Raw genomic sequence first — 26,661 nt, 5'->3', positions numbered from 1 at the left:
CACCCTTACTGGCTTGGATAGGACAGGACTCCCATGGTGCTGAAGAGCACAAGCTTTGGTGTGTGCAGGTGGAGAACTGGCTGCCCTGGTGCTTGTTGTTTCTCTAACTGGGTTGCAGGCTGCAGAACAGCCTCTTGTAACTGGCTTCTGGAATGTTTCTCCTCTTTCTCCTTGACTACATTCATTGCAGACTGAACTGGGACACGGGGTGTTGGTCGTTTTTGGTCTGAAGCTTGACTGGAGATTCTAGGGCTATAAGGCTTAAGTGGCCTACTCCCTGGCCTGTCAGCATAGCTCTTAGTGCATCAACACCATTGCCCCAGAAGGAATGTGAGCCCTATGAGGAAGGGGCAGGACAGGCGACTCTGGCTATGTACCTGCTTGCTCCTCAACAGGAATGGTGTGATTTGATTTTCTTCATCATTAGCATTGAATGCTCAGGTCTCAGCCCTGTTCCAGGGTATAACCCAGATAGATGGCTTTGTACTTGCATGTGCAGATGGCTTTCCCCTATGTTGGAGAGCAGGTACCGCCCCTTTGGAAGCCAGCAGCTTATCTCCTGGCCACTCCACCCAGGTGACTGACCTCACCACTGGGCTACTCAGAATTAACTGGGCTTCAGAATGCCATGTGTTCTGCTGCTCTCAGAGAAGAAACCCATACTCACTGCATCTTCAGGCTGCTTTGTACCAGCAGCATGGGTTTCTTTTTCTGGTTAATCAAATGCCTAGAGTCACAGGAGCCTTTCCTTCTGGCAGCCATGCTCACCTGACCTTGCCCATCTGGAGGTGGGCATGACCAGTGGCTCTGGATGGTGTACTCTGGGAGAGGTGGCGCTACAGCATGCTTCTGTCTGGTTGTTGGTGCACTACTGAGTGCATGCCCTGGTCTTTGGCAGACTTGCATTTGGAATGAACGATGGAGAGGCAGAGCTGGCCTGTGGGATAACAGATCTTTCATGAACACATCTAGCCATCACATGAAGGCTTCAGCTTGTTGTGCTAAGAAAGAAACATGGTGAAGTACTTGGCCACAGGGCCTAGAACTGCCACTGCTCCCTTCTGAGAGTCTTCATCTGGAGGACGAACCTTTCGCCGCCTCCTCCAACACTCATGGGTCTTTACTGTGCCCATCTCCTTCCATACTCAGAATCTTGCACCTGCTCTTCTCCCCACTTGCCTGTATCTCCAGTCTGCTATTCATGCTATCCTATCTGGATATGTGTGTGAGGAGCTAGGGGTGCAGCTAGGCTCACTCTGTGTGCCCCCAATCATAATGGTTGGGTGAAGAGACTCCATGATAGAGCATTTGCCTAGCTTGCACAAGGCCCTGATTCCATTCCTAGCACCTCCCAAAACTAGCAGACATGGAGTTCCCAGCATCTACATGGCAGCTTATAAATAACCACCTGCAACTACGGTTCCAGGATGCTCTCTTCTGACTCTAAGAATACTAGGCATGGTGTGGTCCACATATATACACACAAATAAAACACACACACACATATAAATACATTTTATAAAATAAAAGTGCATGCCCATGAGTGCCTTTCTCTTTTAAGTTCTCCTAATTTTGTCTGTCCAGTTACCACAGTTCTCTTTATAGACCTCTCTCTCTCTCTTTCTTTCTCTTTTCAAGGCAGGGTTTCTCTGTGTAGCAGCTTTAGCTGTCTTTGAACTAGCTTTGTAGACCAGGCTGGCCTCAGACTCACAGAGATCCACCTGCCTCTGCCTTCCGAGTGCTGGGGTTAAAGGCGTGAGCCACCACCGTCAGGCTGCTGTGTGGACCTGTTATTTCCTAACAGCACAGGCACCTGTTTCAAGTTCACTTTGAGATAGAAATCTGAAGCACGTCTTGAACGTTAGGATGAAGTGCTCTATTGTCTTTGTTCTGAGCAGCATTTTGAGCCATCTGACACCTGTTTGATTAGTGTAGTGGTTTAGAGGATATTCTCCGTCCTCAAAAACCCATTCAGCCACAGTCACTTCAGTTCACACCTGGCACCGCAAGTTGGTAATGGCCTGTAGGCAGCTGGTTCTGTTGAGCACGGTGAGGTATGAGGTGTGTTTTCCTGAGTTCCTCTAGAGAAGACAAAGTTCAGAGGTCCTGAATGGACATGTTTCCAAGCTTCCCCTTCCCCCAAGTCTAGCTCTGAACCTTTAGGTCTTGAGCAGGCCTTGATTGCTGGAAATTTGTAAAATGCAGCCTCCTTCCCGAGGTTTGGGGCTATGTCTTTGCAGTGGTGGCCCAGTGTGTGCCTCCTAGATTGGGTGAAGGTGGTCACAATAATGGAGTAGTTTCTAGTTCCAGTGAGAAAGTTACCCCAGGACCCTCTTAGCAGAACGAGGGTGTGGGTAGAATTTACATAGATCTGCCGCAGGTGGGAGAAGTAGTGAGTCCCATCAAGCCTTGTGCACCCCAGCGTTCTATTCCTTCTTAGTGCAGTCCTTCCAGCACTGGCCTGATGACTCCCAGTGGTTCACAGCTCCCAAGAGCCTTGGGCATCCACAAGTGGCCCTGTGAACTTGGGACTGTGGATATTATATCTTCTGCCTAAGTATTTTCTTTGATTCTCCTTGATTTTCAGTATACAGCAGTTAAGGCACTGCTGACAACTGTCCCTGATGCAGTGTCCTGTCTTTTGAAAGAAAGACATGTCAGGAGTGTAGAATATGTTCCACATATAGAGGATATGGCCCAGAACATTAGGAGGTAGTATGCGCAGCTTTTAAGTGAACTGTAAGACAACACAGATGAGGTAGTGCAGCCTTTAATCTTAGCACTTGGGAGGCAGAGGCAGGTAGATCTATGAGTTTGAGGCCAGTCTGGTCTATATATGGAGTCCCAGAACAGCCAGAACTATAGAGACTTTGTCTCAAAAACAAAAGAAACCGGGCAGTGGTGGCGCTTGCCTTTAATCCCAGCACTCAGGAAGCAGAGGCAGGTGGGTCACTGTGAATTCGAGGCTAGCCTGGATTACAAAGTGAGTTTCAGGACAGGCTCCAAAGCTACAGAGAAACTGTGTCTCGAAAAACCAAATAAACAAGCGAAACTTGGTGGTGGCAGGTGGTGGTGGTATTTGTCTGTGATCAGAAGGAGTCAAGGTAGGATCCATGAAGGATGGCTGCTTACTGACTATGTTATTCTTCCTGGCCTGCTTAGTTTGTTTTCTTATATAGCCCAGGACCATCTGCCCAGGGGTTTTGCTGCCCACAGTGGCCTGGGCCCTCCCTCATCCATCAAGAAAATGACCCATAGGTTTGCCCACAGGTCAGTTAAGCTTCCCTCTTCTTGGATGTCTCTAACTTGTGTCAGGTTTACAAAAAAAAAAAACAACATAGCCGGAACTGGGCAGTAATTGTGCAGACATTTAATCCCAACACTCGGGAAGCAGAGGCAGGCGGATCTCTGTGAGTTTCAGGCCATCTTGGTCTACAGAGTGAGTTCCAGGACAACCAGCGCTATACAGAAAAACCCAGTATGAAAACCAACTGTACAAAAAAACTAACATACACAGTCTGTATCCCAGCACTGAGACTGCTAAGGCTGAAAGGTTGCTCTAGCCTTGGAGTTTAGTGCCAGTCTGGCCAACACAGTAAGTCCCTGCCCAGAAAATAAATTCTGGGATTCTCTCAGTTATTATTCTCCAGCTAGTTCACTTCCCATGGCATGTCTTGTGGCTTCCTCCAATAGAAGCTTCATAGATTCTCTGATAGGCTTAATAGATACTCTGATAGGCAGCAAGAGTCGCTCTCCTGAAATGGCTTCCTGAGGCTTACTGACAGAGCTGACTATCCCGTGTGCTTGAAGGCACATAACATAGGCCTATAAGGCACTACAAATGCCTGGTGGAGAAATCCGCAGTACCAGATTTGCAGGGGAAGCTAATGTGGGTATCCCTTGCAGGCAGGATGGGTGGCCTTCACAGCTCTGCTAGGAGCTGCCTTACTCAAGCAGCCATGTTCAGGTGTGGGAAGGAACTCAGAGGTAGAGCTGCTGTTGTGGCTCTAGACTTGCCACTTCTCTCCTGGGGGCCTGGAGAGAGTGCCTGCCCAGTCCCCAAGAAATCAAGGCAGCTGCCATTAGGCGCTTGTCGTATAGTGTAGTCTGTCTGGTCCAGGTTTTTGGTTTGGGTTCTGTAGGCAGTGTATTAGTTACTTCTCTATTGCTGTGATTGAAACAAGGCCAAGGCAACTTCTTTCTTTCTTTTTTTTTTTTTTTTTTTTTTTTGGTTTTTCGAGACAGGGTTTCTCTGTAGCTTTGGTGCCTGTCCCGGAACTAGCTCTTATAGACCAGTCTGGCCTCGAAGTCCCAGAGATCCGCCTGCCTCTGCCTCCCTAGTGCTGGGATTAAAGGCGTGCGCCACCACCGCCCGGCTAAAACAAGGCCAAGGCAACTTCTTGAAGGAAGAGTTTGCCTCTCCAAAACAAGTTAAGAGCTGAACACCATCAAGCTGGGTGTGGTGGTGCATACCTTTAATCCCAGCACTTGGGAGGCAGGTCTCTGAGTTCAAGGCAAGCTTGGTCTATAGTTCGAGTTCCAGGACAGCCAGGGCTACACAAAGAAACCCTTTATCAAAAACCAGGGGAGTGACTAGAGAGGTGGCTCAGCAGTAAAGAGCATTGGCTGCTCTTCCAGGGAACCTGGGTTCAATTCCCAGCACCGACGTGGTGGCTCACGACGGTCGTAACTCTAATTCCAGGGGATTCAGTAGCCTCACACATGTATACATTTGAGCAAAGAACACCAACACACATAAAAATAAATAAATACAAATGGGGGGCTCAGTCTGACATCATCGTGGTCTGGAAGCATGGCAGCAGGCAGGCATGGGATGCTGCCTTGAAATTGCCTCTGCCAGGAAATGAAACTGCTGCTTTCCAGTTTAGCCTCCGGAGTTCTTAAGACAAGGCAGAGGTAGCCACATTCTCTGCCAAATATTCCAAGAATGGTCTCCAGCCCAACTGCTGATACTGTTCCCTCTGAAACCTTGAGCTGGGCCTTCACAGTCCACATTACTCTTAGCGCTACTGTCTTTCAGGCTATTACTAGCATGGCTCATAAGCCGCGCGTACAGCATTCAACCATTTTTTCTAGCTCAAAGTCTCAGTCTTCAATATTCTTCCAAAAAACCAGCATGGTCAGGCCTGTCACAACAGTAGCCTAGTACCAACTTTGTCTGTTTCTGTTGCTGTGATAAACACTATGACCAATAGAGAAGGAAGCTTATTTGGGTTTATGGTCCAGAGGGTTAGAGTCCATGATGGTGGAGCAGAGGGAGCAGGTGTGGCTAGAGCGGTTGAAAGTTGACTTTTTTGTTTTGTTTTCGTTTTTTGAGGCAGGGTTTCTCTGTGTAGCCCTAGCTGTCCTGGAACTAGCTCTTATAGACCAGGTTGACCTCGAACTCACAGAGCTCCACCTGCCTCTGCCTCCCGAGTGCTGGAATTAAAGGCTCACGCCACCACTGCCTGGCGAAAGCTCACATTTTAAACTACAAACACACACATGCATACACACATGCACACGGAATAGTGTCAGGTTTTTGAAATCCCAAAGCCTGACTTCCTCTTGACATACTGTGTCCAGCAAGGTCACTCTTTTTTGTTTGTTTGTTTTAGTTTTTCTGCGTATCAGCCCTGGCTGTTCTCGAACTCATTGTGTAGACCAGGCTGGCATTGAACTTGCAGATCTGTGTGACTCTGCAAGGTTACTCTTAAACCTACCTACAAAGTGCCACCAACTGGGTACCAAGTATTGAAGTACCTGAAACTATAGGGGACATCTCATTCAGATCACTATAGGCTGTATACCCAGAAATGGTCATCTTGAAATGGTCATGGGGAGATGGAGGTTGTTGAATGGGGAGAGTGTGGCATCTCACGGGAGAGGGCACAGGTAGAGAGAACCCACCTTAGGCTCTGTTCAGTTGTGACAGATGGTGGAAGTTCCAAGCAGTATAGTTGGTTACTGGAGGCGACCTGAACGCATAGGGAACTAGAAGGCCTCCAGGCCCTGTTCTGGCATTTCTGTGCCTTTTGAAGACTGTAGTCTTTGTTGGTTGATCATACTCTGGTGTCCCTCATTCCCTGAGCAGCTGGCATGTACTGACACCGGGTCTTCAGTGTCTCTCAGTCACTCCCCTCCACTCCCGCATATGCAGCCTCCTATCTTAGTAGCCTGTGTGGTATGGGCTCTTTGGTCTGTGCCTGGAACCTTCCCTTGCTTACACCCTAACCCCTTTCTGCCTACCATCATCTCGTTTCCTGAAGCTAGCCAGTGCTGTCTGCCTGGCATTCTCTACTAGAGCCAGAGTGAGCTATTTAAACCTGAGCCTTTCACTTCTCAGGCAGAGCATAGCCTTAGGTTTCTCCCTAAACCCTGAATCCCACTTGGCCTGGTGCTGTCTACCCACCCTCTCTGGACATGACTCCCCTTCCTGATCAGCCTGTACACTCCCACTTTCTCTTCGTCTCTAAGAGACTCCCTCTGTTGCCCCTCATTGGAGGCCCCCCAACCCAGCCCTGTCTGCCTGCACTGTTTGAAGTACTTTTTATCAGGCGTCTGTGCCCTTTGAGGTAAGCAGTAAGCTGTGCTTCAAGGCCACAGGCTGTGTGTTGCTGAGAAAGGGAGCTGAGCAATCAGACAAGAGCCAGTGCATGGCCATCAGATTGCCTGTGCCCCAACCCCAACTGTTTGATCCCAGCCAGATCAGTCAGGTGACCTCTAAGTTCCTTGGTTGGCTACTTCTAAAAAGATACAGTCATTTGTGAAGTCTGTGGAGGAAATGCTTGATAGTATAGTAATGCCTGCTTACTTCCACTGAGCCCGAGCCCCCCCATACAAACATACACTGTGTTTGCCGCAGGACCCCAGAGGCACCTCAGCTCATGCTTGAATAGTGCAGAGGTGTGAGAAGAAGGTAGTATTGGAGATTAATAGGCAAGAGGCAGGGGCCTGGGAAGTAGCTAGAAGTTTAGAAAGAAGTTTCTGGGTTTGGTGACGTGGTAGGAACAGTTTTTGGTCAGATGTGGGGCTGCTGTGCATTTTAAGGAACCTGGAGGATTGCTGTTAACTCTGATGAGAGGCCAGGCTTCTTTGCACCAGCTGTGTATATCCTGAGACTCCAGATACAGGTTCAGGGCTGGAGGCAGGAAGGGCATGGAAGTGAGGCCCCAAGGTGCCAGGGAAGGGGTCTTGTTCTCTTGGACTGGTTGCTTTAGAGCTGCTGTGCTTGCTGCTGCCAATGGCAGCATACAGGATGTGCTTCTCTGTCTTGGACAGCTGAGGGCAGGAAGGAGTTTGTTTCTGTGATGGGTGGTTTAGTTATATGCTTTGGTGGAAACTCTGTGCTTCAGGGCAGAGTGCTGTGGTCCTCACTCAGAGTCCTGGAGCACTGACCCTACAGCTGGGGAAGAGACCTTTCTTTAGCCAGCCTAGTGATGCAGGTTTTGAGGGACATTGCTGGGTTTTGCTGGTGGAGCCAGGAAAATTGGGTGTACTTGGACTACTTCTCAGAGAGGATGGGAGTTGCTGTCTGGTTCACTCATGTCTGCCCTACTGTGAATTCTTGAGATACCCAGCTTCCTCAGGACCAGATGAATTCTGGTCCTCTGTCATACACACTAGCACAGCACAGGCTCTCTGTCCCTCATATTTCTCTACTTTAGCCTTGCCTTCTTCCTCCTCCCTACTTAGGTGTTTGTGTGCCCTAGAACATTCTACTTGTCTCTACCGTCAGCAAGGGACACTGGGAGGCGGGGCTTGAGGATTGTTATTCCCTACTCTATGGGAAGCTCCCAAAGAAAATCTGGAACAGTTGGATGAGAACTCAGGACACAGCAGGGCTTCAGGTTGCCAGCCTGGGCTACATAGCAAGATACTGTGTCAGAAAACTGGGGGAGGGGGTGTCTAACCAGAAGTTGGCAATATGAATAAGCACTAGGCAAGGGTTAAATAGCAAGGACTGTGTATGCTCTGCAGCTAGGTACCTGTATTCCCACCTGGTAAGGAAGGCACTGTCACCCTCATTTTGCTCAGGAGTTTGGAGTCAGGTCCAAAACTTGTTTTCTGTTTTATTTCTTAGTGAATATATTACATTTTTCTGACTTTGGCTTTATGTCCCTTTGTGTGTGTGTGTGTGTGTGTGTGTGTGCGTGTGTGTGTGTGTATTGGCAACTTTTGGGAATTTGTTCAGTCTACCATCTGGAGATGTAACTCAGATCATCAGGCATGCACAGTAAATGCTGTATCTGCTGAGCCATCTCACTGGCCTGTGCTGGTTTTTGGTGACAGGGTTTCTCTAACCCTGCTGTCCTAGAACTTGCTTTGTAGATCAGGCTGGTCTCAAACTCAGAGATCTGCCTCTGCCTCCTGAGGACTGGAATTAAAGGGATGTACCTTCTTGGCTGAGTTTCATCTTCAGTGTTGTGAAGGACAGTGGGAAATAGTGGCAACAGCTGCTCCCCTTCAAGAGGAGCTGCCAAATAGTCTGACTTTGTTGGACATGTGGCATTTGAGATCGTGCTAGGCAGAGCTGGGGCCATACCCTTCCTGGGAAGTGGGGGAACGGCCATGCTTTCCATACAAATGTCTTAAAATCCCATCCAGCTGTCCTAGAAAGAAGTCCAGGCCCTTCCGTCATCTTAGCCATGTCTGGTGGACTTGCTGTTAGCTCTGCTGCCTTGACCTTGTGGTGAGGAAGACCAGACTCTCCCAAGCAAGGTGTAGGGCAGGTCAGGACAACCTTTGGGCTCACCTGTCTCATGACTTGTTTGCCCATTTGGGGCTATAACATAGGGTGCCACACACAAGGGCCACAGGTAAAAGGGACTGAGCAGCTGGGAAGGGACAATGAGCTGTAGAGTCTCATCCCAAGCCTCACTTAACCAGCACAAAGGAGAAAGGTCTTAGGAGACTCAGTTAGGCCTTGTTACCCCCTTTCCTTTAGGAGAGAGGTGGGTTTACTTAAGCCTGCTGACCTGCCCCAAACTCCAGGAGCATCTCCACACGGTGCCATCATGTCCCTGAAGGGATGATTGCTTAGTAGGACATGGCAGAGCCTCATTTCCTTTCTGATTCTCTAAAGGAAGGACCCATGGGTGCTCTCTGGTTGAGGCTGGATCAGAAATACAAGCCGTAGGAGTTTCTGGACACTGCCTCCCCATACCCTGCTGGTTGCTAGAGACATGCTGCCATGCTTGTGTAGAGTCAGATCGAGTGACAAGGACAGGAGGGCAGTTCAGACACTTTGGCAGTGCTGCCAAACAGGAGGGCTCAGTTTCCTATAGTTCTTTTCGAAGACAGCACATTTACACCCCCATTCCCATGATGGGATGATAGCACTGTGCACAGCTGAGGATTGAAAACACTTAAGGCAGTAGCAGTTGGCAGAAAAGAATTTGGACGCTTGTGGCCAACTGGAGCCACTGGGATCAGATTCCTAAGGAAAAATTGAGGGAAAGAAGGAATTGTGAAGATACGCTTTCCAGTACTGGCTGCAGGCTGTTGTGAAAGTGGGGTCAAACACCAGAGGAGGAGCCACACTGAAGGTGCAGATGGGGGGAATGCAGGCGTGTGTACTGTGAAAGCGTGATGTTTAGGACACACCGCAGGAAATGGTTACAGTGCCTGCACCAGAACACAGGAGGCCCCCCAATGACTTGGTTCCCTATCCAGTATAGCCTTTGAGATTAGGCCTGATACTGGTCTCTGCACAGTCTGTACTTTATACTAACATGCTCAAGTTATTGCAGGGTATCTTGTCTTGGGCATTTGATGACAGGGATCCCAAGTCTCACCACAGGGCTCCATCCTCCAGCTTTTTAGCCATGGTGAGTTCCTGGTCTTTGTGCAGCTCTAACCATGTTGAGCATGTAATTGGTTCTGGGCCAGAACAGAGTGCTGGTGTGGTCCCTTAGTCTAGCAGGGGTAGGGAGTGGAGCACCTAGCCTTGTCCTGGTCCACTAAAGACTACCCAGTGCCACTAGCCTCCCAAATGCCTCATGGCCTAGTGAGCTGTGGTAGCCTGCTGGTGTGTCCTCATCCTAACCCCTGAGTGCACAGACTTCTGTGTTTACTGCCTTGAAACTTTCCTGTCACCAAGTTCCCACAGCGGTTGTGATGTTCGGTCTGTGCCTGCTTTGTACTTCATACCTCCTTACATAACACTTTGGAATCAGCTAATGGTTTCCAAGAAGGTAGACTGAAGAGCATTTTTGTGGTCCTGGCACCTTCCAGGACCACCACTTTGAAAGAAAGCAAAGATTCTCAAAAGCCAGTTGGCCTTGTTGAGAAAGTGTGGCTTGAAAGAGTAATAGCCCACACTACTGACTAGGGCCTCAATGGAACAGAAGTGGTCTCTGTGCCTGGCTAGAGTCTCCCCAGCCCACTCCAGGATGGCACGTTCATGTTCGTCATGAGAATCATTTCTGTCCTTGTCACCCCTCATGAGCAGCAGTTGAATACAGGACAAGTGTGCTGTCCAGACACTGACTTGATGTATTTAGGGCTCAACTTGCCCCAGAAAGAGAGACCTCAAATATTTGTAGTATTGGAGTAAACATGGCACCCAGTAGGGAGGGACCTCTACTGTTGGGATCCCTGCTGTGTGTCATTGTGGTAGGCATATTTTGAAGTGGAAGTAAGCAAAACCTAGATCCCTGCACTCCATGAACTGGCTTGTGTGTGTGTGTGAATTGCAGAGAATCAAGAGAACTGGTGTGAGGTGGGCTCTATGTGCCCACCCCTTGCTGGAATGGGCAGACTTTCATGGTGGTTGGGAATGGGGAGGTAATATACTGGCTTTTCCTTAGGCCCAGCCTGGAGAATCTGCTACAGTTAAAATGACCATGACTTCATCCTGTTGGCATCTGACAGATGTCACTGGGGGCCAGTGTTGGGGAATTTGTTCTTTTCTCCTTGCTGCCTGTGATCAGTGGCTCTGCCATTTCTCGTTCTGATTTGTGATGGGCACCATAGATCAGTGACTCACCCTGAGAGCTGACAGTCCAAGTGCAGGCAGGCTGTATGCCACTCTTTTGTTGTTGTTTGTTGTTGTTGTTTTTTCAAGATAAGGTTTCTCTGTAGCTTTGGTGCCTGTCCTGGAACTAGTTCTTGTAGACCAAGCTGGCCTCGAACTCACAGAGATCCGCATGCCTCTGCCTCCCAAGTGCTGGGATTAAAGGCGTGCGCCAGTACCTCCTGGCATCTTAAAGTTGGGATATGTAGTGATGTTGCAAGGCAGTGGTTGGTGAGGCAGTTGACTGGACCCTAGGAATACCCCATCCTGTGTTATGGTCTGTCACTGGTCCCACCCCCCAGGAGCTACCAGTATCTCTGCTGGAATCTAGGCAAATACTGGGGGTTGGGGAGGTAAAAAGGGGTCATCCTTATGGCCTAGAGTTCTGAAGCTGAGTGGATGAGGCTGTGGGTGTGCCACAAGTGTGAGCAGTACTAGGAGATAACCAGCTCCCTGCCACATGAGAGTGACTGAGTTCAGCTCTGTACACTTCCTGTGAGTTTAGGGTTGTCATGGAGATACATCTGGTGAGGGTGAAGCAGGAGCCCTCAACCTACTGTTGAGTACAGGTTGGTGCTGGGTGGGGGGTTCTGAATCCCCTAGAAGGCCCCATTAAACAAGACCTCCGGTCCCTCACTAGAAGAATAGTATGAAAACCAGGACTCCAGGTGGCTCTTCACAGACACAGACCACACACCCAGGGTGGGGCAGTGTGCCAGACTCCTACTTCTCTGTCTCACGGTGACTGCAACGCTTGCTGCAGGTGCTGTTATGGGGAGTCACTGTTGTTCTGGAAGCTAAAGCTTCTCTGCCTTTTCTGGGAAGTTGGCTCCTACTCCTGGTGAAGTACAAGGAAACATCACAGGCAGGCTAGAAATTAGGCTTCCTGACGGTGACACTATTGTCAGCACAACTCCTGAGGGCCAAGCCTTGCTGGCCCTGCCTAACTCAGTGCCAGCCTTTCCTTTCCCACTCTTCTGTGAGACGTGTCTGTAGGATGTGCTAAGTTCCAGGAAGAGGAGCTAATGCTGACTAGTGCCTGATGGGGTCTGATGTTAAATCAGGAGTATATTCTGTGTCTTTGTGTCGGTACTTAGGAGACTCCTGGGGTTCTAGGTCCAACCGTTGTCCTCATTTTACTGGAGAGAGACAGAGCCCAAGGAACTGTTTCTTCTCCTGGGGTTAGAGATGCTTGTTCCTGTCCTCCATAACAAAGATACATTCTTGCTGTGGCCTCACTGCTCCTATATTTTGTGCATGTTACAATACCTTACCCCCAATTTTTCAACTCTACTAAACTATAATTAACATACAATAGTGTTGTATGTGTGTGCATAGTGGATGGGTAGATGCATGTAGAGATCTGAGGACAACTGCTTGGGGTGTTTTCTCTAGTCACCTTTACATGGGTTTTGGGATCAACTCGTGGCTAGGCTTCTATGTTGACCCCTTGGGTTGTTATAACTTCTAAGATGATTTACCACCATATTCCCACCAGGAATGTAGGAAAGGTCTAACCCCGGGGGTATGGTGGCACGTGCCTATCAGTCATGTCATTGCCCAGGAGGAAAGAGGATCAGAAGTTTGAGATCATCCATATGAATGAATGGGGGGGGGGGAGTGCTAATTTGCTCATGCCTTGTCAACATTCTTTAGTTATTCATGGAATATGTGTTGATTTCTCATGGGAATTTTACTTTGCATTTCCTAATGACTGATGGTGTTGCTCACCTCTGTGTGTCTGCTCTTTGTATGACGTAAAGTCTAAATGGGCCATTTGCCAGCTGGCCACCCACCACATTTATTTGCCTGATTATTGAATTAAAGGATTCTTGTTACTGTTGTTTTGTTGGTTTTTGTAGGGTGTGCATGTGTGCAGGTGCATATGTGTGCGTGTAACTCAACTTCTGCATGCATGTGTTTAAGTTAGAGAACAATAAGAGTTGATCATCTTCTACTGGGTGTATCCTAGGGACTGACAGCAGGTTGTCAGACTGGCTGCTCAGGGAGTCTCTGAACTCCTTGTGAATTTCAGAATCAGCATGCTGCTTTCCTCAAAAGATTTGCTTGAATTGATATTGATCTTGAGTTGACTGTTGATGAATTTTGGAAAGTGGTGTGTTGTGATGCAGAACCTTGATCTCTGCACTGACTGATGTCTGCTTTATTTTCTCAGCTGTATTTGCAAGTTTTCAGTGTTGAAGTTTTAGATGTAGTAAAATTCATCTGTAAATATTTATCTTGATAATTCTTAAAGAATTAAATTTAACATTCGTTTATTTTTACATGTGCACATATGTGGAAGTCACAGGACAAGCTGGAGGAGTCAATTCTCTTTGGTATGGGGATTAAACTCAGGTTGTCAGGTTTGGTGGCAAATGCCTTTACTTGCTGAGTCATCTCTTGGGCCCTTCATATTTGCTTGCTCTTGTCAGTAGGGATTGGTTTGGAGTCTGACTTGAACCTGTTGTGGAAATGCTCCATCCTGTAGCTTTGCTCAGAAGCCCTAAGATCTTCCCAAGGACTAACATGCACTTGGGGTGTGATGATCACCCCTCCTTCCTGATTGGAAGACCTGTCTTTGTCTTGCAGAACCTCCTCTCCAGAGCTGAGTAGAAGAAGTGGTCACTCGTTTCTTATACTGCTCTGAGGGAGGACACAAGTGTGATCTTGCTGAAGTGAGGCAGATTCTCTCTCTGCCTGGCGGCTGGGTTTCTCCAGGGCCAGCTGCCTTGCCGCCCATGCTTCTGTCTGTCTGGTTTGTGCTTTTCCTTTTGGCCTTCTCTGTTCACTTACCCTGCTTTTCAGATGATAGCCATCTGCCCCATCTCCTCTCCCTCTGCTGCTTTCCTTGTTTACCTGTTCACACAAGTGTCCTCACCTTACTGGAAAGACATGGACATCATGGAGCCAGGTATGTGCCAGCTGCACAGGGCCAGCAGGTGAGGTTGGTCACGAGCTTGATGTATGGAGAGACACATGTCCTGCTGGGTGCAACTCCTGGTGCTTGGTCCCTGGGCAGGAAGCTGCCTTGTACGATGCCTTCAAAGTGCTTTTGTGTCACTTCCTGCTCTGATCCCAGCAGGTGTGGGTGGACTTTCCGTGTGTAGTGCACTCTGTGCTACTGGTCTCAGGGAGACAGGGTTATGGTGACACTGTTCAGACCTTGGTCCATAGGGATGGAGACTGCTGCTTTCCATATTCATAAGATATATGGTTTTAGACTGCAGGATTCATATAGAATAGCTTATGTTCAGGGTTTTTTCATTTTGGGTTTTTTTGTTTGTTTTTTAATTATTTTTTATTTTATTTTTATGTTTTGAGACAGGATGTCTCTGTAGTGTTGGTTAACCTGGAACTTGCTGTGTAAACCAAACTGGACTCAAAGTCATAGAGATCTACCTGCCTCTGCTTTCCTTGGGACTTACTTATTTTATGTATATGAATGTTTTGCTCACATGTGTGTCTGTGTACCACGTGTGTGCCAGTTGTGCTCTGAGGTCAGTAGAGGGCATTGGAGCCTCTTGAATGGTTATGAATGGTTGTGAGCCACCATGTGGGTGCTGGAAAATAGAACCCTGGTCTTCTGCAAGAATAAATGCTCTTAACTGCTGAGCCATTTCTCTAGTTTGGTGTTGTATTTTTGTTTGTTTTCTAGCACTTCTCACCTCCACATATTAGAGATGGAGGGTCTCTCTCTGTAGTCTGGGCTAGCCTTAACTCACTCTCCTGAGTGTTGGGATGACAGGCATGCAACACCACAATAAGCTAACAGGCTGTGTGTTGGTGTTGTGCATGTGCAGGAATGAGTATGTGCATGTGAAGATAAGAGAAGAGCCTCTTGTTGTTGTTACTATTCTTATTTTTGAGGCAGTATGTCTCATTAGCTTGGAGCTTGCCAAGTAGGCTTGACTGACTGACTGGCCAATGAACCCCAGGGACCTACCTGTACCCCACCTCTATTGCTGAGATTGTAAGCACACACCTTCACACAAAAGTTAATTTCTCTGGCTCCCGAGTAGGCTATTTGAAACAACTTTTTAAAGTATAAAATTCTTCAGAAAAGTACAAGTTGTAAAAGTTATTTACATAAATAATATTTATTCATGTGTATGATGTGTGAGCTGCCCTGGAGGCCAGGCCTGGTTCCTGTGGGTGCAGCAGACCAGGTAGTGCACAACATGTTGTTTGTGGCTTCCCACGCTCATGGGAGAGAAACTGGGCTCAGGTCCTGCTTTGGGCTGGTGCAGGATGCCAGGTGACTCCCACCTTCTGCTCCTGATCAGCCCAGGTGTGTGCACAGCCTCACTGCCTGTGCTCAGCTGGCTCAGGAACCTGCTTCCTAACAGTTCCTGAAAAGCTGGCTTGCTCTTGTTTGAGATCTGCCTTGTGTACAAGGTGTGGACCTTGGGAGCCTGCTTCCTAACAGTTCCTGGAAAGCTGGCTCGCTTTTGTTTGAGATCTGCCTTGTATACAAGGTGTGGACCAAGTACTGTGTTCCTTCCTCTGGTGTTGAGCCATTTCCAGTCTCCTGGAGCTGGTGTTCTTACCAGCTCTTCCTATCAAAGAGAGGCCAGGTGGAGGAGCCCCACTCAGCCTTCTGTCTTCAGACACTTGATCACCAGGACCCTTCTGTGAGGATTGATGGCATAAATAGAAAGCTGTGCCTGGTTTGCAAGCTTTCCAGTTACATGGGTGGAGCAGCGGCAAACTCACAGCTGACATGTGGGGCAGCTCAGAGCACTCATGAAGGACCTGTGGACTGGATCCATGGTTTGGAGAATCTACTTTGCGTCTCTGTTCCTGACCAAAAGCCAAAGGGGAGGGAGGGTTGTGTGAAGACAGATATGCCTCCTCTGCCTTTCTCTTTGTTCTTAGGTAGCTTCTGTTACTGAATAGGCTAGCTGTGCATGCTGCTGCTCCAAGCTTTGGGCTTCCTTCTCCTGGGTGCTTTATGGTGTACAATAAGTGGTCTGCGTGCTGTTTGCACCCAGACTGGGTTCTTTATCTCCTGGGCCAGGTAGTGGCTTGCTCTGCCTGTCAGTCAGTGGTCTTTCTTTTGCAGGGCAGGCAGGGTCACTTAGACAATGACGGGCTACTTAGGTGCTGGCTATCCCTTGGGAGTAGGTGGGTCCTATTGATAGGGAAAGGCTTTTATAACTGCTGGCAGTGTTTGTGGGACTCTACCCCACTGTCTTTTTTTCTGAGAAGCAGTGAGTGGGAAATCTGGCCCCAGTGAATTTGAGGTGCTCACCGGGTCCGAGTGGAGAAATCTGCCTTAATCAGGCATCCCAGGAGCTCACATGATCCATGAGACTGATGGCCCAGGGGACATGCACCCCAACAGGTTCCCTGGCTCATCTAGGTATAAGCCAAAGAAGAGCAAGAAACTGTTTCTTCCAGACCATGTCCTGCAGCACCCATTCTGTCAGCTGGGGGACAGAGTGCCGGGCTCAGCAGGGAGTACACAGCACACTGAAGGCTCACAGATTGCCACTTCTGTGGCATGTTTTGGTTTGGAAGGCGCAGCTTGCTTTCTGATCAACACTTCCAGAATCTTTTGAGTTCGGTGGGCTTTATAAATTTTTGTCTAGACCATTTTTCATTAAAAAGAAAAAAAGCCACCAAAAAAAAAACAAACCCCACAAAGACACTTTGTGTTGGTTTTTCAAAAGTCATTGGTGCTGAAGCTTCACTCAGCTCCTGGGCAGGTCCTGAGGACTGTGCTGCACAGTGCGGCTGGGAGTGCTGGTGAGGCACTAGGCCACCAGCATGGTTCTTAGACCATCACTGTATATGTCAGCTTAGGGATCCTGTTGAGTATGAGTTGTGCTGGGATCTGCCTGGTTCTTCATTAGCCCTTCAGGAGAGGCAAATGACACAGCACTGAGGGGCTTCACACAGCTTCAGGAAGCGATTAACTATGTGCTTCTCTGCTGTTACAGGTCAGGGTGAGTACATTACAGGGTGCTAGGTGGAGGTACCCCACACACTCAGGAAAGCAGGTTGTGCATGGTGGGCAGAACCTTATCCAGGCCAGTGGGAAGAGTGTTTTGCCTTCTGTGGTCCATGTGTACCTCCCTGCCCTTCATGGGCTCAGTTTCCTTGCTGTACTATGAAGCTGCACAGCCCTTGGGTCCCATTAGTGCTAGTGCCTCTGGGGTACAATGGCAACTGCCAGCATCTGGGGTTTGGGTGGTGAGCTGACCTGTGGGGACACTGGAACTCTAAGTCTTGGTGTCTCAGTTCCATGTTTCAACTTGTGGCTGGAATTTCCCGACAGGTTTCTTAGGTCCCAGGGGTTTACCAGCACAACCCTGGAGTAGGAATCTGATGGTGCTGTTCTAATTGTAGAACCAAGATTTACCATGAGGCCTGGTGTCTCCTGTTGGGTTTTATTTTAACAAGGACTCCAAGCCTTTGTTGGGGATGGAGTTTGCAGAGATAGTCTGGTCGTCTGGAGAGTCCAGAGTGTGGTCTTCCACTTTGCGATGCTCAACTGAGGATGGTGAGAAGCAGCTGGCAGGAGGCAGGACTTGGTAGACAGCACTTTCCACAGGATAATGTGGCTTGGCTTAAACACCCCTGCATGAAATATCCCCCCCCCATCTTGATGTTCTCTACCTGGCCTCATGTACCACATGATGGTAGTATTTGCAATCCCTTTGCCTTCGGGTAAGAAACGAGGGTTCATTCACCCCTCAGCTTGCCAATTCCTTGCTTGGCCTGCAGCCCCAAGAACCTAGATAAGGTTGTGTAGGTATGCTTCCTGCACTTGCCTCTCCCTGCACACAGAAGTTCTTAAGTTAGTACCATCCACCTTGGGACTCTATGTGACTCCTGTTAGAGACCCACCTCTAGTTGGGCCCTGGCAAACTTTCAGAGTACCATAACTCCTGGGGGTACATTACTTTTTGACTCAAGTCTGTCAGTAGCTCAGGAGCCTTCAGGGTTCTATGAGGTACTCTTGGAGTCTCCACTGATGAATGGCCTTGTAGTCTGACTTCATGTAGCCTGGAGGCATTGGCAGGTGAGCACTCACTGTACCTCCAATCTCCCAGAGTTTCCTAGAGCCAGAAAGACTCTAGCATAAAAGTAGAGGGAGGAGTAGTCAGTGCTTCTGATGGGTGCCACTTGTCATATCTGGGGCTTGACAGTGCTGGACCTGGTGGTTTCTGCCTGGCTTGTTTCTCTTCCTCAGACTCACAGTGAGGTGAGCCCCAGGTGTCATGGGTTTGCCTAGAAGTTGTGAGCAGTACAGGCTGTGGTCTCATGGTGAGGGATGGCCTTTCTGCTTCCTTGGTTCTTGTGATGTAGGTCCCTGCCTGACATTAAGTATATGCTTCCTGTTACTATGACGAAATGCCTAGCACAATCAATTTAATGTTTCAGTGGTGGTGATGGTGGTGTTTGTTTTTGTTGTTGTTTTTGCTTGTCATGCATTGATTGAAGTGGGGGCATTGCCAGAGCATGATCATCTCATGGCAGCCAAGAAGGGAGATATAGGACAAAGAACCTAGTGTCTCCTTAGGGCTCTTTCTTAGGGCTCCATTCATAAATATTCATGTTTCATCTGGGCCTGTGGTGGTTCCTTGCCCCACTTTTGTATGGCCACCACAGAGATGCTACCTGCTTCCCTTTGCCCCTGCTGGCCACTGCAAATAGGCTTTCCCATGGGCATTTGAGCCACTGTGCACAGGCAGGTAGTACCACACTGGGTGCCCAGAAATGCAAATAAAAAAAATGGACAGGGCCTGTAACTGATGGGGAAAGAAGGGGGAGGCACACTTGGCCACACTGCTTGCTAAGGAAATACAAATTGATCTGTGCCTATCCATCTAATGAACAAGTGCATAGCTCAAGGCCTGGTACCTGAGCTCTCCTGTGGTAGAGCTTTAGCAGGGAGTTTGGGCATATTTGGGCATTGGGAATGAGTCACAAAGGACAAAGAACCAGGCTATTCCTAACAACAGCTATAAATGACCCTCGGGCCTTCAATGTGCTCTGTGAGCTACACATCTACCCTGAAGCTGTCCTTCGGGGCACTGCCATGGGTTCCCCAGGCAGCGTCAGAACAGGACCTGTGAGATGAGTGGATGAGTGTTGACACACAGATACATGGAACAACCAAGAAAACACTGGTGGTCTGTTATGGTGGTAACAGTGGATTAGCCCTGACAGCCTTGTCCTAATAGCAGAACACCTGAGCCTGCCTGCCCACATCACTTCTTCTAGCTCATCCCTCACTGCTTTCTACCTAGGCGGGTTAGCTAGCCTGCCCTGGCCACTGCTGTGATGCCTGGTCACTTGACTGACTCCAGATTGTGGCCCCAGCAGTGTGGGCCTTAAAGGTGTGGCAGGTGGTTCCTCAGGTGAGTGGCCTGCAGCTGCAAGGGGACACCGAGGATATGGCATTTTCTTCAGGGTCTTCTGGAAGCCCACACTGATAAGGTGGCCCATCAGTCAGGGTAGAGCCATGGGACACTGAGCACCTAGGCAAAGGCCCCTTAAACTCAATCCGTGCAGCCCATAGTAGACACTGACTGCACAGCTGAGCATTTCTGATGCACCAACCCAACACCTGGTTCCCCAGGTGTTCTGTCCCCTTCTCCTGTCTGACAGCAGGATGGTATCTGTCCAAGGACAAGGACGCTCTGTGCTGCCAGGCTACTGGGTCTTGGGCAGAGTCCTCTCTGCAAGGACTGCTGATCTGGACTATATGGGAACGTAGGGCTCTAAATATACCAGGGTGAGGTCACTGGGTGGAGATGAAGCCATGGAACAAGCTCTGGAGCCCAGTGGTACTGAGATCTAGGCCAAGGAACACTGACTTTGCCTTCCCTTGGGAATGACCTCCTCATAGCACACTCTTTGCATGGGATCCCTACCTATCGCATGTCGGAGGATAGGAGCCATGTCTGTAGGCAGGCCAGGCACCCCTGAAGCAGCAGAGCCAGTGTTGTAACAGTCATCTGAATGTGTTACAGACCTAGTCTCAGACAAAAGTGGAGGCCTTTGTTCCCCAATGAGGGGACTAGCTTGTCAGGAAAGACTGTGGGACAGTGTAAAGGGCTGCTGTCTGCTCTGTGCTCCCTACAGCTTCTCTCCCAGGAGTCAGAGCCCTGAGGGAAGGAGGTGTGATGACTGCCTTCAGCTAGAAATAGGCAGACTAGAAAAGCTGGGGGTGCATGGGTCCTACAGATTGTCTGCCTCCTGGTCTAGGAACCAACCTTGTACCTCACCTGTCAGGCATGACTAAGGTGTGGATTGGAGACAGGAACAATTCTGGGTTACCCATGTGAGTCAGAGAACTGATGTGATCAGGATTCCTGGGGCTGTTATTGAAAGTGGAGGGAGGGCTTGGGAGGCCAGGGACATGGTTTCCGTGAAACTAGGAACAACATTTAGGTGACATCAAGTAAGAAATTAGGGATCCTGACCTGTATGAGTAGGGAATGGATCCTCCCCAAGAGTGTTCAGGAAGGAGGAAGTTCACTGCCCCAGGCTATGGGTGGGCAAAGTAATCAAAACATGAGTAGTAGCCAGCAATTGGGTAGCAGCAGGAGACTGACACTACTGACCTGCAGGTTGATCTTCTGGTCACTGGGTTGTTTGTAGTGTGCCACGTAGAACAGCCTCCTGGGAGCTAGCTGACACCCCTCCCCCAAATGCTGGAGCCGCTGCTTGGCACCCAGAAACAATCTACAGGGGTGTGGACTGCAGCCCCACTTACAATGACAAGAGAAGGCCTAAGTGACCCTCGGCAATGATATGCTGGCATGTGACATTCAGTGACTGGCCTGACCTAATGAGTGTGTGCATACCTGGTTCTACCTGGGGATGTGCTTTTCTCCTTGTGACCCGGTGTGCCAGGTGTATGCTGTCGGTGAAGGGGGCTTAGGGCTGTGGCCAGCCAGCTTGGCTACCAAGAACCTGCAGTGCCATGGCACTGCCGCCCTGTGGGGTTCTTCAGTCTGCAGGTGTCCTGAGAAGTGTTTAAACAGAGACTCTTCATTGTGATAGGTTCAGTTTGTTAGTAGTTTTGACAGTTGGTGCTCTGGACTCCTCGGGAGCACCTATCATCCCACAGTTGCAGATCCTCTCTTGAATTTTTTTGGAGCTTGGTCTTAGCTTGCCATTTAGGTTTGGGGTTCACTGAATTTTCCATGTGCATGTGTGTGGAGCACATAATCACACATGCATAAATAGACCCAGGTTAATGCTGGGAATCATCACTCACTCCTCCACCTGTTCATTGAGACACATCTCTGAGTCAAACCTGGAGCTCACCAACACAGCTAGTCTTACTAGCCAGTTTGCTCTAGGGACCCCATCTTTCCCTTCCAAAGCTGGAATTACAGGGGGCTGTCCTGCAACCTGGCAGGTCCATGGGGATTCTTATGTGTCACAGCAAGTTCAAGTGCCACTCTGACCATCTCCTTAGCCCGTGTTTGGTGCTTTGTCATATTTGCTGGTTGGTGTCTGCTTTCTGAAATGTAGCCCTCCTGGGTACACCAAAGCTGTTCCCACTTACTGTATTTGTCAGTGTGGCTGTGCTGCTGGAATATCCAGTCATATCAGTCATAGCTTTGGTCCTACCGTCTCTGGCCCTGTGAGCCTGCCATGTTTGAACAAGTCAGTGCAGTGATGCATGGAAGGGCAGGCCCTTCTTGAGTGGGATCCCAAATATGAGCCTGTGAATTGTTAACCTCCCTGTCACTGTGAAGCTCAGTGCTAGTGCTGACCCTGTCTGTTCCACACAGAGCCTCCCAGTGTCTCCCTCTGGCCTTCTTTCATGTTCTTGAGGCTGCATTGCTGCTCAGGTGTTGTGCTCCAGAGCCCCTCCTTCTGGCCATGTGACATACATCTTATAGTCTGTAACATCCTGCTTTGTTCAGAGACTCTTTGAAGTCCTTGGGAAGATCATCAGGTTGACTAGTTTATTGTGATCATCTTGCTTTCCTCGGAGCCTTTGTGTGTTATATGTGGTAATTCCTCCAGTCATTGTCCAGAAGCCTCACAGCAAAGCTGTCTGTCATACCAGGGGCAGGTCTGTTTTCATGGCCGTGGGTGGGTGGGTGAGTGTGTGCATACAGGAGATGGTAATCAGGGTTTTGATGGTGCTGTCACCTTAGAAAGCCCTGGGCTGCTTGGCTTTCATTGGGAGAGGGCAGAGCCCTGAGCTGATAATGTGGTTCTTGTTCTTCAGATCCGGAACATGGTTGCAGTATTGGAAGTGATCTCCAGTCTGGAGAGATACCCCATCACCAAAGAGGCACTGGAGGTAAGAGCCATGGCCCAACCTTGGGCAAAATGGGAGATGAGGGTAGCCCCCAGCCAGCTTCTTCCTGTGGCTTAGGCTCTTGGAGTCCTTCAGGGGACCCAGTGGGCAGTGTATCCAGGACATCAGTCTTCCCACAGAACTCTTCAAGAATGAAGGTTTCTGATTTCACTGCTGGGCTCCTTCCCATACCCTGCACACCTCATAGCATTTTTGAGACATAGCTTGAGCTGTGCTTTATTTAGGCAACTGGTTGGTGGCCCTATCCTTTATTTGGGGATCAGGTCTTAGGCTGTGAAAGGTGCTCACCCAGACACCCTGGCAGAGCAGTTGTGTGGCCGTGAAGGCACAGACTCTGCAGGTCCCAGGAGTCAGTGGACCTGTTCCTGAGGAAGCCCCTGGGTTCCAAATCTAAGGATTCATGCTGCTGTATCCAAGAAGCTGGCAGTTTGGGGGCAGGTAGGGAAAAGGTGAGCCAGGAAGGGCAAGCTTACTGGCTCAGCTTCCTTGTCCTGCTGCTATGTTCTCATTCTCTAAGCATGTGTCACTCTCTTGGTTGTAGGAGACACGACTAGGGAAGCTCATCAATGATGTCCGCAAGAAAACTAAGAACGAGGAGCTGGCCAAGCGGGCCAAGAGGCTTCTGCGGAGCTGGCAGAAACTCATTGAGCCCGTGCACCAGAATGAGGTGGCACTACGGGCACTGGCAGGAGCTGCAGGCTCTGCCAACGGGGGCGCACACAACTGCCGGCCAGAAGTGGGAGTGGCCAGCACACCCAAGAGCATCCATGACCTGAAGAATCGCAACGACATCCAGAGGCTCCCTGGGCAGCGACTAGACAGACTGGGTAGCCGTAAGCGCAGGGGGGACCAGCGTGATCTGGGCCACCCGGGGCCACCCTACAAAGTTTCCAAATCTAGTCCTGACCCACTAGTCCCCAATGCATCCCCTCTCCCCACTAACGGGATCAGTGGGAGCCCAGAGAGCTTACCCAGCCCTCTGGATGGTAGTGGGCACATGGGCTCTGATGGCAGCCGCCTGGAGCCCAGCGAGAACGAGAAGCACAGCACCAAGATCCCTGTGAACGCCGTGCGGCCACGCCCCAGCTCCCCTGGCCTGGGCAAGCCCCCCGTGCCCTGCCTGCAGACCAAGACTGCGCAGTTGCAGCATCTGGACAGGGCGGATGAGCCGCCAGGCCCTCCCCATCCCAGGGGGGCCTCTCGCTGCTCCTTCAGCCCCCGGAACTCACGGCATGAAGGCTCCTTTGCCCGGCAGCGGAGCTCGTACACAACGAAAGGCCCCATGTCCAGCCCCTCCTCACGCCCCCAACCACTGGACACCATACAGGTGCCGTCCCCACTCCCACTGGCCCAGCCATCCACGCCCCCTGTGCGGCGGATGGAGCTCCTGTCCAGCGCTGAGAGCCCTGTACACTGGCCAGAGCAGCCCGAGGGCCACCCGCGGCTGACAGGGCCATCCTGCAGGGTTGGGTTGTCGCCAGACTCTTCCAAGGCGGACAGTGATGCTGCCTCCTCGGGTGGCTCGGACAGCAAAAAGAAAAAGAGGTACCGACCTCGAGACTACACGGTGAACTTAGATGGGCAGGTGCCTGAGGCAGGCGTCAAACCTGTGCGGTTAAAAGAGCGAAAGCTCACCTTTGACCCCATGACGAGACAGATCAAACCTCTGACCCAGAAAGAGCCGGTGCGGGCTGACAGCCCCGTACCCACAGAGCAGCCACCTAGGACAGAACTGGACCAGCAGGAGGCCAAAGCCAGTCTCCAGAGTCCTTTTGAGCAGACGAACTGGAAGGAGCTGTCGCGCAACGAGATCATCCAGTCCTACTTGAGCCGCCAGAGCAGCTTGTTGTCATCGTCTGGTGCGCAGACCCCAGGCGCACACCACTTTATGGCAGAGTACCTGAAGCAGGAGGAGAGCAGTCGGCGAGGAGCCCGCCAGCCTCATGTGCTGCTGCCGCTGCCCGTGCCCACTGACCTCCCCGGGCTCACTCGGGAGGTCACACAGGACGATCTGGACAGAATCCAGGCCCAACAGTGGCCAGGGGTGAACGGGTGTGAGGACACACAGGGTAATTGGTATGACTGGACGCAGTGCATATCGCTCGACCCACATGGCGACGATGGGCGCTTGAACATTCTGCCTTATGTCTGCTTGGACTGAGCACTTGGCCTGGTCATCAAGTGCATTCTCACCTTGCAGGGGCTAGGCTGGCCAGCCGGGAGGGCGGGCATGAGGCTCGCTCTCCACCCTCCTTTTGTGAAATGCTGCTACCAGTTTACTAATGATTGCAAAGGAAGGGCCGCTCGGAGGGCAGACGGCAGAGGGAGTTCAGAACTCTATAGCAAGCCAGCTATAAAGCGTTAGTCCCCCAGCCCAGAAGAGGTGCGAAGTACCGAAGGCGGGGACCTCAGTGGCAGGCAGGCACAGGAACCCTGTGGGAGAGGTTACCTTAACAGCAACAGACGCACATCTCATCTCTGCATCTCCTGCTCTTTGGCTCTGGTGTCTCTGAGGTACAGGCCACTTCTCCGGTCTCTGTCAAGCCAGTGTTTTCTTTCCTTCGTGTTGTGCGCTAGAAGCTTCTCTGCTGTGGTGAGCCCTGGCATTGGGCGGGTGGGCCAGCTTCACCCACACTGCACAGATGCCCACCCATCTGTATATGGTTTCAGTTCAACCCCAGTTCTTAAAGAAATGCTGCAGAAACTTCAGTTTTCTCATTTATTTCATCCTTTTTTTCACCTGACCACCAGCCAAATGACTTTTCCTTTCTTTTTTCCTCTTCACATCTCTAGAAAATGCCATCTTTCTAAAGCCCTCAACCCACAAAGTTCCCGAGGGTGCTACTGGCGTGAGTTGCCCTGCTGGGCGAGGGGAATGCCGTCTGTTCGCTGGAAACACTCATAACCATTCCTTTAGATTCGTTTGCCTTACGGTTGTCATAAACGCGATTTGCAAAAACAAGGAGCCTTAGTGAATGTACAGTACCTAGACTTCTGCGTCCGCGCAGAAGGGAGCAACTTTGCTATTTGGTCCAGTAAGTGGACACCTTGTGATATAAATGTGGAAATAAAAAAAAAAAAAAACATTTGCACAAACCAGTTTTTGAGTCATTTCTCATTTTATACTTGATCTTTCTCTGGAGCCCACAGCTACACCCACTGTTCCCAGTCTTGGTGGTATCCCATTTTAACTTGCTTCTGTGGCAGCAGGCAGGGCCCTCCTACCTGCCTTTCATTCATTTGGGATCAACCACATCACCCACCCAGAGAAGGCCCCTTCTGCAGGCCATGTAGCTGGTGACACCTTCCCTCCCCACCAGTACTTTGTGACATGGCAAGGCCCTGAGCAGCGCTCCGGCTGAGTGCACTAGAACTATCTAGTTTTCTCCTCTTCCCAAAATCAATAAGCCATGATTGGCTTTCCAGGTTTGTTTTCTATTCACTGAGATAGACATCTGTTTAATTTCATAGACGAGCAGACAGTTACCCATAAAACAGCTGCATGGGGTCAAGTTCTAGAACAATCTGATTTTTAGGACCACAGCTAACCCATAATCACAGTTTTTTTGTTTTTTGGTTTGGTTTTGGTTTTTTTGTTTTGAGAGCCAGTACGGATTTACAAGGCTTGGTGCAGGATGGTACCACTCCCATTAAAGGCCCATTTGAAGAGGTGGAACCCAGCTGTGTGGCCCTGGGCCCCTGGGCCAGTGTTCACTCGTGAGCGCATGTTCCTGTTGTGAGATGAAAAGGCCTTCACAAAGTTGCCAGGGCCAAATCCAATAGGAGATAAAAGCAACCAAAACCCAGTTAGTGACGAAAGGCTGTGTGCCCAGCTGGAGGGCATTAGGGTACCTACAGAGGCTAGCGTCCTGTCACCGGCTTCTTGTCTCAGACCCGGGCTTTGAAACAAGCCCTTACTACTCGGATCCCAAGGCGCAGGGACTGGCACACCTGTGTTGAGTATCCAGCAACTCCAAGGGGGGTACACACGCGCTACCTCGAGAACAGGGATGAGCTACAAACACACCCCCGACACTCAGCCGAGTTGGGCTGCCATTTTCTAAACCGCTAATAAAGACACTGTAAAGGAGAAAGGCGAAGTCGGTGAGATGACTAAGCGGATACACGGTTGCTGAAGCTAGAGAACAGGAGTTCGATCCCCTGAACCCACCTGGTGGAAGGAGACAACAGACTCAAGTCCTCCTCGGACCCCACCCTCTCACACACATGAATGAATACATTTTTAAGGGACCGGAACAACTCCCACAGCCACTCGAAAGCACACTATCTTCGGAATCGAGTTTTGTCGCTAGGATGACGGTGCTGAAGTCTTGTCCTGCCT

General features: G+C 50.0%; 1 protein-coding gene across 1 annotated transcript in view; it reads left to right on the top strand.

The window, feature by feature from the left end:
* The window catches only part of Med26 (mediator complex subunit 26), a 40,890-nt gene extending 15,453 nt beyond the window's left edge, over positions 1-25,437 (top strand). Inside the window, exons 2-3 of the mRNA XM_057752578.1 lie at positions 22,227-22,301; positions 22,861-25,437. Of these exons, the coding sequence (XP_057608561.1) occupies positions 22,227-22,301; positions 22,861-24,480 (1,695 nt within the window). The 3' untranslated portion in view covers positions 24,481-25,437. The remainder of the gene's footprint in view (positions 1-22,226; positions 22,302-22,860) is intronic.
* The last annotated feature ends 1,224 nt before the right edge of the window (positions 25,438-26,661 follow it).

This window comes from Chionomys nivalis, chromosome 20, assembly GCF_950005125.1.
Source record: "Chionomys nivalis chromosome 20, mChiNiv1.1, whole genome shotgun sequence".
NCBI lineage: Eukaryota > Metazoa > Chordata > Mammalia > Rodentia > Cricetidae > Chionomys > Chionomys nivalis.
The sequence above is the reverse complement of the archived record's forward strand: the minus strand, read 5'-3'. Positions and strand labels throughout refer to the sequence as shown.